Source organism: Oreochromis aureus, linkage group 11 (assembly GCF_013358895.1).
Source record: "Oreochromis aureus strain Israel breed Guangdong linkage group 11, ZZ_aureus, whole genome shotgun sequence".
NCBI classification, from domain to species: domain Eukaryota; kingdom Metazoa; phylum Chordata; class Actinopteri; order Cichliformes; family Cichlidae; genus Oreochromis; species Oreochromis aureus.
This window is the reverse complement of record NC_052952.1, coordinates 28,262,345-28,275,179: the sequence shown is the minus strand read 5'-3', so window position 1 is coordinate 28,275,179 and position 12,835 is coordinate 28,262,345. Positions and strand designations below refer to the sequence as shown.

At 37.8% G+C, this 12,835-nt stretch overlaps 1 protein-coding gene across 1 annotated transcript; it reads right to left on the bottom strand.

The window, feature by feature from the left end:
• Nucleotides 1–522: 522 nt before the first annotated feature.
• On the bottom strand, nucleotides 523–10,185 carry LOC116325119 (transmembrane protease serine 6-like). The gene is made up of 9 exons (XM_039619325.1): nucleotides 10,096–10,185; nucleotides 4,909–5,001; nucleotides 4,179–4,313; nucleotides 3,660–3,825; nucleotides 2,970–3,142; nucleotides 2,294–2,392; nucleotides 1,442–1,584; nucleotides 1,104–1,265; nucleotides 523–621 (listed from the first exon to the last, which is right to left on the bottom strand). Exons 1-8 carry the CDS (start codon nucleotides 10,127–10,129, stop codon nucleotides 1,104–1,106), a joined length of 1,005 nt encoding a protein of 334 aa, XP_039475259.1. The 5' UTR covers nucleotides 10,130–10,185; the 3' UTR covers nucleotides 523–621.
• Between the last annotated feature and the right edge of the window lie 2,650 nt (nucleotides 10,186–12,835).

Sequence of the window (12,835 nt, the reverse complement as noted above, 5' to 3'; positions counted from 1 at the left end):
TTGAAATAATGAATAATTGGTTTTATTTATAATATCTGGTTCATCTAGTCTTACTTGTCATACTAGTCTTTAGTACTAATAATTATATAACACAATCGAAGGAAAAATATCAGAAACTGTTTGGTTCTACAGTTTATCAGTACTTCAAATTTAGCTAACATAGGTTATCAGGTTATTTTCATCTAGTGTACCTTGAACCTGAAAAGTCGCACTAATCTATACACCAGCAATTAAATTTGGTGCACTTAGACACTAAAGAGGCGCCATGCACTGTGATAACTGTTAAAATTTGTGGTCAGCAGCCGCGATCAGACAGGTTATACAATCCCATTTTCACTTTGATTTATTTGTTGTTCTGTCAGCTACACTTTCATGCCAGTCCTGATAAATTTTTACAAATGTATCATTACTGGCAGTAAATTTCTACCACAGATAATAGTGACATTGTACACCAGTAAATTTCTACAACTGTCAATAGTGACAGTGCACGCTATTGTAGAATGAACAACACTGATAGGCAGATAGATACAAGTCGATCTTTATTGTCAGTTATCTCAGTGTCAGATTTTGAGGTGTTGAGGAAACAGCTGTGGTGGTCTCGGCCGAATCCTCTGCTTTATCCTACAACAAAAAATATTAAAACAACAAGGACAATTTGAAAAACTTTATTGTATATTTCGCAAATGACATTAATTTGTTATAATGCATTTTGGCTATGAAAAGTCCTGCAGGGTATAAAAAGTAATCATATTTCCTGCATTTTACTGATGTATTCTTTTACTAATGCATCTAGTTTGCCTCCATCCTTTAAAGAACTAATATGTATTGAAATGTTGGTTCTACAGTATAACCTTCAACAGGATTTAACATTTAACCTTTAAGTTTTTTTTTTCTTTTTTACTGCTGAAGTTTTATTATCTGCTATATAGCCAAACTGCTTATCTGTTAAGGGTCGTAGTTCAAAACGAAAATAGAAAAGCATTTTTAGATAGACCGTGACACAGATGCAGTAAATAAACTATCAGAACTTTGACTCTGAAACAGAGCGACAGATAAAGATAGCTTTTACATTTACAAGCGGTAAGGAAAAGTGCTTCCCATACCTATGTATCTATGTATCTTTCAATCCATTGAAGCAGTTCAGTTACTCTGCTGTAGACGCCTGGTTTATTAGGCCGTGCACATCCCTCTCCCCAACTCACCACGCCTGCCAGCTTCCAATCCCCTTTAGATGTCTTACACACAAGTGGTCCACCACTGTCCCCCTTAAGAGAAAATCATTTCACAAACAAAATTTGTGAACATCAAATGGGAGAAACCCAACTCTTGACAGATTGTAAAGTATATTTTAAAAGTATATAGCTTGTAAAATATATTTTATATTGTTCATGAACCTGTGCTAGGTTTGTGGAGAGGAGATTTCATCTCTGTGGGTGTGTACCTGGCAAGAGTCCACCCCTCCGTCCATGCTCCCAGCGCAAATCATTCGAGGAGTTATCAAGAGACCATAGACACTCAAGTCGGAGCAGATGGATTGAGCTATTACCTTAACATGAGCCTGCCTTAACTCTTCCGACACATAGCCTGACGAAAAATGAAATGAAAAAATCAGCAGCAAAAAGTGAATGAAAATAAGTTTGAAAGTTTCAGTTTCAAAAAATAATGAATGACGGGAAAAAGAAAAAAGACTTTCTTTTCATTCTTAACCTCCTAGGACCTGGTGTCCACATATGTGGACATCACATTTTGGGTTATTTAGACCAAAATACTCAATTTGGCACTACAAGGGCCTGATATCCACTCCATAATACTGCCACTGGTCTATCGAAATTTTAAACAAATATCCTCATTTGTGGCTCTCAATTTTCTTAGAAACAAAAATAAAGTAAAAAAAAAAAATCAGGTAATTCTTTGTTTTTACATTCATCGGGTCCCAATATGCCCAAATATCAAAGAGAAATCAAAAATGCATGTCGTGGAAGAGTTCGGGTCTTAGGAGTTTTTTATTTCGGATTTTTTTAATCTAGTAATTAAGTCTAACATCTTAGCTTCAATGAGGATACTGTACTGACAAATATGGCTCTTTAAAAAGTTTTTGCACTTCTGTTTCCAACTCTGAAACTATGATTTTGAGTTTTTGGAGGGTAAACATATAACAATAACTAGAAAACTATTTGAAGCTTAAATTATACTTGTGTTATCAAATCACTTTCTTTTAGAGACCAAAAGACCATAGCTCAGTTGTTAAGATCACAAACTGTAGCAAAAGTATCTGTCTTTCAGTGCAGTGCACCTTTGTTTTCATTTACGTATCCCCAGCCTGTGATCCAGCAGTCTGATCCACCAAGAAAGGACTCGGTTGGACTGGGTAAACAGACCGGTCGGACCCCACCTACAAAGAGCAGCAGTAAAGTGACAAAAGTTAGCTCTCTCTCATAGTTATGAAACCACATATTTCCTTTTTTTCCCCACCAACGTTTATGATTGTAATACATGTTTTTCTCTTGACTTAAAAGTAAGTTTCACTTCTTCTGTAGATTTGTTTTTTGTTAGGTGTTTAGTTCGTTCTTTCTTTTTTGTTTTAAGTTTTGGTAAAAATTAAATATTTGTTTTGGCAATATGACAGCGATTTCAATGATTAGTGCAGTAATGTAAGTGCCCCTAATCTCCCCTTCAAGCCCAAAAGGGAATACGCTTCTTGAAATATTTAATCTGTCCTGACGTTAATCATAATAAAAGTTTAAACAAGTGTCAGGTCACATTAAGTTCTTTTTACGAGTCAAATGTAAGTAAATACAGTTATAAAAGGAGTCGGTGAAACCATTGAGTAGATTGTGTGACATAAATCTGGCTAGTTTACATACATTTAACAAGTTACTAGACTCTAGCCTTCATTCAGTGTAAAGAAAAATAAATGATGTGGTTTTCTTTGCACTGATGAATGATAGCGTAATCTGTCTCTTACTTACTCGTCATGTCCATGTCAATTATGGTGCGCAACAGTCCCACGTCATAGTCATTGTCCTTAAAGTCAGGGTGGTAGAGGATCTGCAGTGCCCTGTAGTGTTGCCCCAGAGAGCTGTGTCCAATGCTTACAGTGCCTGCCACCACTGTCCAGTCAGCTACTTGAAGCATGTTATTTCTGCAGAAGAGTGACAGAAAAGTTTGTAGATAGAGTTCGGTTTAAGAAGCAATGTATGTGCCCGGTAATTTTCACAGATTTTTTTTTTCCATTTTTTTTTTCATAATACCACTACAACCTCCAGCATTATTACATTCACAGTTTAGGCCTCAGCCACAGCCAAATTACATGTATTTCTATTTTCACTTTAGCTTTGCAAACATTAGGAGCTGCTTTTGGTTTGTAGTTGTGCTCAGAAAATCTGCACCCATTGCTCATAATCCAAATTGAACACTCACGGAGAACAGAGAGCCCCTTTTACAAAGCTCCATCTGTGATGTGACCAATAAGCTCTTCTGCAAAAGGTGCAAAAAGGTGTTACTTCACCTTTTACCTGCCTTTGACTTGAACATAACAGGAACACAATGTTACCTTGGACTGAACAGGTGGTCGTGACTACAGCCTTTGCTAAGTGACTGTACCAGTAACTGAACTCGTAAACACTTTTTTTTCTTGTCATTTCTCATGTGTCTCTTACTCAACAAAGCAGTGTGCTGCAGTGATCACCCAACGAGGTGAGATGATGGCACCACCACAGACGTGTTTCCCCTTCCATTGCATGCTGACTTGCCAGCCCCACTCGTTCTTTGTAGCTAAGGTTCCTCCAACAATACGCTGATCTTTGCTGACCAGAACTGAGCAGTCTGGATATGAAGAACACAAAATCAAGCAAACAGACAATGAGAGCAAAGAAAATAAACTGCAAAAGCTCTTTAAAAAAAAAAAAAAAAAAAGATGATCATAAAGGTGGTTTAATTAATTTTAAGAATATTAGGTGTTTAATGTTAGAAATTATTATGGTAATATTCTAGTAAAACCTTTTCCATGAAAAGACTTAGAAAAGCACAGACATAACTGCCAGATTCTTGATGGATATGTAAGTAACATCTTTTGTTTGAGAGAGATAAGCAGTAAATTGGAGTGGCAGTGAAGATTGCCATCCTTGGAGCTTTGGAGACAAAAATGCATTAGTTACTATGAAATTTGCATTCTTTACCTGCAGTCATATTTCCTGTCTGGTTCACTGGATTCTTGGACAGAATGGGCCTCTGGGTTGGGACAGTGCAGCTCCCTTTCCCACCACAGAGAGGAGGTGATTCGCCCACCTCAGAGGGAAACAGCAAGAACTTAACTAATTTGAAGATAGAAAAAAAACCATTCAGATGACACAGTACAATGTCTCAAGTGGATAATGAAACACTAACATTAAAATCTCCTCATACTGAGATCAGTCTTAATAGCTGCTGGATTCAAATTTGGAACCTCAGCAAACCATTTTACTCTCTTTGCGTTTTTGTTTCACTTTTTCCAACAATGTAATTTATTTCCCAGAAGGAGGCTTCATAGAGGATTTAATAACTGGCGTACTGAATGTTCAGAACTAATTAACTTAGTTTTTTTTCCCTCATTTCATTTCCATTTAATCGTAATCAGAGAAACCTATTATGTATGCTCACCGATGTGTTACAGAAAGCAGTAAGGCTGAATGATATAATTGGGTTTTTATTACAATTATTTTACTAAAGTGGCATATTATGATGTAGGACATTCTAAGTTTTTGACTCTTTTTGCATCTGGCAAAAAGTCTGCAGACTTAAAACTAGATTTTCTTTTTGCAATAGGAGTGGTAACTGCATGATGAGATGAAATGAGGTTTGTTTTTTAAACACTAGAATTCAATGTGCTATTGATGTACTGGAGGTACCTTGCTTTTCAGAGTGGGTTACCTAAAAGAGCAGAAGCGATAATCACTTTTATGGTGACAAAGATTCCCACAAACATTAACAGGTCACGAGATGTACAGGCATGGGATCTTGCATCTGCAAACAAACAATAAATAACAAGAAATATTAAAACTTTGCAAGGAGCTCTAAGACATCCTGTCTTCATCAGCTTTCTTTATTGACTTGGCCAGTTGTAGTAAACCAAACTAACTGTGAGTATCAGTTTGGTTGTCATATCATCATACTTCAACAAATATGTGCATTTTGGAGATCTCTTTTAGATTTAATGATAACCATGCACATTTTCTTAACAACTGAGACTCCAAATGAGACTTGTAGGGGGCTGGAGTCTACAGGGTGGGCCATTTATATGGATACACCGTAATAAATGGGAATGGTTGGTGATATTAAAGTCCTGTTTGTGGCACATTAGTATATGTGAGGGGGCAAACTCCTCAAAATGGGTGGTGACCATGGTGGCCATTTAGAAGTCGGCCATCTTGGATACAACTTTTGTTTTTTCAATAGGAAGAGGGCCATGTGACACATCAAACTTATTGGTAATGTCACAAGAAAAACAATGGTGCGCTTGGTTTCAACGTAACTTTATTCTTTCATGAGTTATTTACAAGTTTCTGACCACTTATAAAATGTGTTCAATTTGCTACCCATTGTGTTGGATTGTCAATGCAACCCTCTTCTCCCACTCTTCACACACTGATAGCAACACCGCAGGAGAAATGCCAGCACAGGCATCCAGTATCCGTAGTTTCAGGTGCTGCACATCTCGTATCTTCACACCATAGACAATTGCCTTCAGATGACCCCGAAGATAAAAGTCTAAGGGGGTCAGATCGGGAGACCTTGGGGGCCATTCAACTGGCCCATGACGACCAATCCACTTTCCAGGAAACTGTTCATCTAGGAACGCTCGGACCTGGCGCCCATAATGTGGTGGTGCACCATCTTGCTGGAAAAACTCAGGGAACGTGCCAGCTTCAGTGCATAAAGAGGGAAACACATCATCATGTAGCAATTTCAAATATCCAGTGGCCTTGAGGTTTCCATTGATGAAGAATGGACCCACTATCGTTGTACCCCATATACCACACCAAACCATCACTTTTGTTGTTCCAACAATCTTGAGGAATCCATCCAATGTGGGTTAGTGTCAGACCAATAGCGGTGGTTTTGTTTGTTAACTTCACCATTCACATAAAAGTTTGCCTCATCACTGAACAAAATCTTCTGCGTGAACTGAGGGTCCTGTTCCAATTTTTGTTTTGCCCATTCTGCAAATTCTGTGCGCCAATCTGGGTCATCCTCGTTGAGATGCTGCAGTAGCTGGAGTTTGTAAGGGTGCCATTTGTGAGTAGCTAATATCCGCCGAAGGGATGTTCAACTAATGCCACTCTCCAGTGACATGCGGCGAGTGCTACACTGTGGGCTCTTGCTACGCTGTGGGCTCTTGCTGAATGAAGCTAGGACAGCCACTGATGTTTCTGCATTAGTGACAGTTTTCTTGCGTCCACATTTTGGCAAATCCAACACTGAACCAGTTTCACGAAACTTAGCAAGCAGTTTGCTAACTGTAGCATGGGAGATGGGTGGTCTCGTAGGGTGTCTTGCATTGAAATCTGCTGCAATGACCCGGTTACTGCGTTCACCAGATATCAACACAATTCCGATCCGCTCCTCACGTGTTAACCTCTTCGACATGTCAATGGCTGTGAACAAAGAGAACCTTGTAAATAACTCATGAAAGAATAAAGTTACGTTGAAACCAAGCACACCATTGTTTTTCTTGTGACATTACCAATAAGTTTGATGTATCACATGGCCCTCTTCCTATTGAAAAAACAAAAGTTGTATCCAAGATGGCCGACTTCTAAATGGCCACCATGGTCACCACCCATCTTGAGGAGTTTGCCCCCTCACATATACTAATGTGCCACAAACAGGACTTTAATATCACCAACCATTCCCATTTTATTATGGTGTATCCATATAAATGGCCCACCCTGTATATTAGCTATCACAGGGTGAAAGGCAGGCCACCAATCTGTCACAGGGTTAACTCAGAAAGACAATTTTAGAAACATCAGTTAGCTTTGGATGTCTTTGGACTGTAGAGGAAGCTGGAGGAAACCCATGCAGCCACAGGGAGAACGCACAAACTCCACCCAGAACCTGCCAGAGTATTCAAATCCAGGATCTTTTTGCTGTGAGGCAACAGTGCCACCCTATGATAATAACATATCTGGCATCATTTGACTATTATGTAAAACTGCTCTCTGTAATTTGAGTTGTATTGTTATTGTGAATATACAACCATCATTATTAAACATTTATTGAAATGTTGGTTCAGCCAGTCGAATCTGTTTTACTTGTCTTAAATGTTTTTGGCTGTGTAAATTCTTCTGTGTGTAACTTAATGTAGTGATGCATAAAGGTCGAGGATAGAAAACACTTGTGCTCAAAGCTGTGATTATAGGTTTGAACATACGGCAAACAGGTGGTGTACCCATATGTTTAGGCTACATTTACAGCTAAAGTACGAAGCAGTTAAACTATTTATAGTTTATTATTTAAGTGTGATATAAAACTTAAACCAGATGACGAGGGTGATCAGTGTGAAGGTGAATATGCATCTTTGGGACAAAAGTTCTGCTCAGACAACCTTAAAATCCTGAGGACAGAACACATCCATAATATGTGAAGCGTGAGTTGCATGAAATATAAGTAAGACAAAAAACAACAATGTTGAAATCAATTTTGTGCTTCACTGATACAGTCAAGATGGATTACTAGTGAAATGTGAAAACTCTCCCTGGTTTTTGATAAAAGCCTCCAAGCTGCGTTCGCATTGAACAAATGGTAACGTTTTGGCAACTAAATCATCAACTCCAGTAGATAATTTATGCTTTTTCTCCAAAGAAACCATTTTCTTGTTTAACATATATAACACTGTGATGCTGCCTACTGTAGTGTATTTGTAATACTATGATGACAGCACAGTATAAAAAATACAGACTGAAAAAGTCTGGCACAAGTTTTTTTTTTAAATTAAAATGGAAGAGAATGGAGAAGCTGATAAGCTGAGCTTATCTTCAACTATACATGCCTGAAGGGGAGACAAATGAGAGACTGAAACCCAAGCGATGAATTCTTTATAATTCTTTGCGAATCATGATCAGATAAAAAGATCAGATGATGGAGTAGGAAAAAAAAGGCAAAGAGCTGTTTAACATGCTGCATGGTACTCTGATTTACTAAAATATGTCATTTTTATTTTTAAAGTTTAATTGCAAGAAATTGCTGCATTATATATTCACAGCCTTGCCAAAAGCTAATGCCAGATAGCATAGATGCATAAATAATTAGTTATCAATACAACTGACAGCAGATTTAAAATTAGAAATGAGTTTTCATTTATTTTTATTTTTATTCTTATTTTTTATTTTCTTCTTTACTTTTTTCTTTTCTTTTCTTTTCTTTTCTTTTCTTTTCTTTTCTTTTCTTTTCTTTTCCTGCTTTCTATTTGCCAAAGGCAGTCCGAGAGAAAAAAAATCCAGTCACCACAGTAAGAGACCTTTAAACTATTTCATGCACAACGGCACCAAGGCCACTTTGAGGTCAAAAAGTGATAAAGAAAAAAGATTGCACAGGAGCAATAGCTCACATGTTATTACTGAGAATCTAAACAGCTGCCTCAGCAGTCTCTGTGTTAGAAAATCTATGTATCTCATCAAAGTTATAGTAAATTGCCAAATGACTGTGGATAGAAGCGGGAGCTGGAGTGAGAAACATATGTGCTATTTTTCAAAATCACATTAAGGCTGCTTCGTCAGGAGGGGTTCAGAGTATGCAAGAAGAAATTGCAGATACTTTGAGAAGTGAGAGAACAGTGTGCAATGGAAACACTGCTTTAAGGAGCACCACAGTTATTTGTTCTTAAGAAGAAAAATCTGGCAAGACAAGACAAAATAAAAGCTTGAATGGAACAGTGTATAACACCTTTGAAGAACCGGTGAGGCACATAATCACTGTATCATAGTGTGTGTGCAACTTTAGGTTCTAGTTAATGAATTTTGAACACATATATTATCCTCTAAATCAGCGAAATAGTCTCCTCACACACTTTATGATTTATAATAATTTTCACTTTTAACCTTTAGGATGTAAGATACATTCATGATTTATTCAACCGGTGTTTAACAGTCAATATGTGCAGTGCAGTGTTAATGTGTAGCTCATCGATGTGTTTGTCTTCAATCAATCTTCAAATGCAAAAAGATTTAACTATTTACTACAGAAATATAAGTGATGATTGATTAAATATTAGTTAATTACCAGTGCACTGGTAATTAAAAATGTCAATTATAATGACTAAGTCATCTTTTGGAATTCATACACTTTGCTAATAATATTGATTTAAATCAATTTCCTCCCATAAGTTACACCTCACGTGTAAATGGCATCTGACGCAAGTACTGTTCCTTGCGTCAATGTAAAGCTGCATCATTCAGTTTCATTTTGAACATATCTACTTATCTAACTTTTAGGTTTAAAGCAAATGGGTACAGTATATCTTCTAAAATGTCAAACTTTTCCGTATCTGACATGGTGGTATTTTTGTAAAATCTTTGTGTAAATTTGTCTAAAATGCTTTCAGGATTTAAGGAACAGTTTGTCTCCACTTTACAGCCTCCTGTGAACAAAATAAACTCTATGAAGTAATTTTCTTCAAGCTTGTGGAAGGAATAAATTGGCCTGCACAGAACCCTGATCCCAAAGAACCACTGAAACGTGACCAATCTTCTCTTGTAAGCAAAATGTATTTCTTCAGCTATTTTTGTGAAATTTATTTGAATTTGAGCACAAATGTGAAGACAATATAATAAAATAAAATACAACCACATACATTTCACTATCAGTGAACTTCTGATCCTGTGTCAGTTGGGCTCAACAATCTTATGAAATGCTTTCTCAGAAAAGGAGAGGCTGTTACACCAACAGATAAAGCCTGCTGCACCGCAAGTTTATAGATTGCATGTAACTGCAACGCTTAGCACTTATAGAAATGTTAGTTATGAGCAAAGCATGTTGGCCCCGTGTTTCAATGTGTGATTTTTCCTGGCACATAATCAAAACTGTACATTGAAGTAACGCCTTTAATTATTACCATACCTGGCACTCCACCATGTAGCTCTTTTGGAAACATGATACCTATTGATGTGTCCTGCAGCGGACCTCCATCTGTTTGAATCCTCTGCTGAACTTCTTGAGGATTATCACTACAAGGAGCTGCTGATGTCACATTTTTTTGATCTTGGGCTTCTGAGGACACTGAATGAGGAGGTGATGCTTCAAGAGGTTCTGGGGTTTCATCAGAAAAGGGCAGATCTTCTGGATGTGGGTTTCCATTAGTTGTGGGTTTAAACTGGGGCATGAGTGTGAGGACTGTAGAAGGGACCAAAGATGATATACTCAGTACTTCATGACTGATTGGACTTTGAAAAGATGTTGATGCCCAGTGCTGAGGTGATGAAAAGTTTGGTGTGTCCGCTTGATGACAAGAGCTGTTGCTGTCTTTCTGAGCCTGAAAATCCATACTTTTTAAGTCTTTTTGCAGACAAACACAGAAACCTTGGCTAAAGCCTGGAAAATGAACAAAGTTATGACAAAATGTGACCTTTGAATAATGCATCTTTAAGAAATACTCTGACATTCTGACCAATTTTGACTGCTAAAATTGACACATATTATAATGTATATTAGGTTTACAATGGGCAGTTAGACTGCAATATATACTGAAACTATTAATTATTGATCTAAAAACCACCGAAACGCAGGCATGGTGCGAGAAAAATACTAATTAATCCACAGAAAAGTTATTCAAAGTTATTCAAAATGCAAAGTAAGATCATAGCACTCTTAAAAATTAGTTATATTAAAAATATGAGTGGATGCAACTTTTCTGTGATAAATGTGTGCAAGAAAAGACACCTGTTACCCACATTGTTCATAACACAACAACTTCTGTGACTTTCTTGTGCGTCAGTCTCATTAACATATATTTTCAAGAGCGCTCACCTGAGTGTCACCCATGCAGATTTGCATGTATTGGCTTCATTTGTATGCATGGGATTATTTATCCACGCGCCTCCTCCACTTATTAAACCGGCTTGTACCACAGCCAGGAAAAGAAATGCATCACTGGGACACCGTCAGTGACAAGACTCCAAAGGTGCCTGCTGGCTCCTGTGCATCTTTAATCCAAAGATATCTGCTCTCCTACTGTGAATCCATCCTCTTCAGCTCACGCAGGTTACAGTTTGTCACTCCCGCTCTTGTGATTCTGCAGCTCACCTCGTCCTCCCACTTAATCCTTTCATTGTGTCACACCCTTCAGCACCTTTCTCTTTCTTCTTCCTCTCCTCTCTACTCTTCCACCTTCTCTAACTCAGGTTTTTCCTCTGGACAGAGCAGGTGAGGCTGCAGCAGTCAGGCCAGTAACAGATATGTTGTTGCTGGCAGTCTATGAAATATGCATGGGGATAATTGTGCGCTTAGGTCAGAGTTTAACAACAGAAGGTAATCTACATCATACCAATGAGCCTCTTTCACTCACAAGTAGGCCACTGTGTGAGTACAGACACAAAAACATAGTTCAGTTTCATGCAGATGAAGTAGATATGTATCTAAGAATAAAGGTCCCATGAATCTGAAGAGGCAGGATTGTTTCTGTGTGTCTTTTTGTGGTCACTCTTTTCAGTGGTATTTTGTTCATCCTATCAAATTACGGCGTGAGAGGGCGCAGAGTGGTGGCAGCGACAACTGACCCGTCGTAGTGTTACCTCACCTGTTCTAGGTTACACTGACTTTACTTCTGGGAGCAAACATGGAACATCGGCATTGGACACGTAGACACATAACGCCTCAGCCAATCATCAGGCTTGAATGTTTCACTAAAGAGAGGTAACAACTGAACAGTCATGCCATACAAAGTAATCATTTAGGTTAAAAAAAAACACAAATTCAAAATTCAATTAATAACTGTGCCGCTGTGGTTTTAATTGTATGAGTCTCAAAGATTTCAATTTGTGCATGTAAATGGAGAATCTCCCTCACATACAAAAGTTAGTGATCTATAAGGATCATGAATATTTCCGTCGGGACTGACATGTTTGACATATTTTGTAGCTATGTGGCTACCTTAGAAAAAACGGAAAAAAAGTAACAAAAGGAAGCAAACAATTTGTAAATTCAAAATATAGACCCTACAAAATACGATCCTCTTGAGATATCTTGTTTCTGTGTTATTTAGCTGAGCATACTGTCACTGCTTTCTCTACTGTTGGAGCAACTATTGTGAGTTTATTTTTTCATCAACTGTTTGTTTTATGTAATGTTTCATGGTTTGGTACTGCTTAGAAGCGCTTGCTTGTTGTAAATAGTTGGAGTAGTTTTATTGTAGTTTTTTGAGGAGCTTTAGTATCTCTGCCTGCTCATGAGACTGACAGGATGCATAAATAAATAAAGCATGCACACTTTGTTTGTTTCTGCATTCCCGTATCGCCTTATTTACTCCATACAACTCGCACCAATCTCAGCTTGTCAAACAGACATAGCTCTGCCAGCTTCACCTCCCAGGGGTATCAGTCAGAGGAGGAGTGAAGGAACTCGTGTTTGCCATCTTAGCAGTGGCCCTCGAGGTACAGCAGCATTTTCGACTTAATAGTATCATTTTTTTTATCCAGTGAAGAAAGACACATCAGCTATTTAAATGACAGAATGGCAGAGTTACTGTCAGGAAGCTGCAAGTCAAACACACAGTGTGTTAAACTTGGGTTTGTTTTTCTATGACTGCCAAACTCTGACAATTGGGATCTTGAAGCATTTCTTTTATTAACTACACGTAATTGCA

Coding starts and splice junctions, on each gene's coding strand:
- LOC116325119 (XM_039619325.1), bottom strand. CDS start 10,129: ATGTTTCCAAAAGAGCTACATGGTGGAGTGCCAG. Junction 5,002..10,095: donor GCTACATGGTGGAGTGCCAG/GTATGGTAATAA, acceptor GTTTGTTTGCAG/ATGCAAGATCCCATGCCTGT. Junction 3,143..3,659: donor GCAGCACACTGCTTTGTTGA/GTAAGAGACACA, acceptor ACTCTTCTGCAG/AAATAACATGCTTCAAGTAG.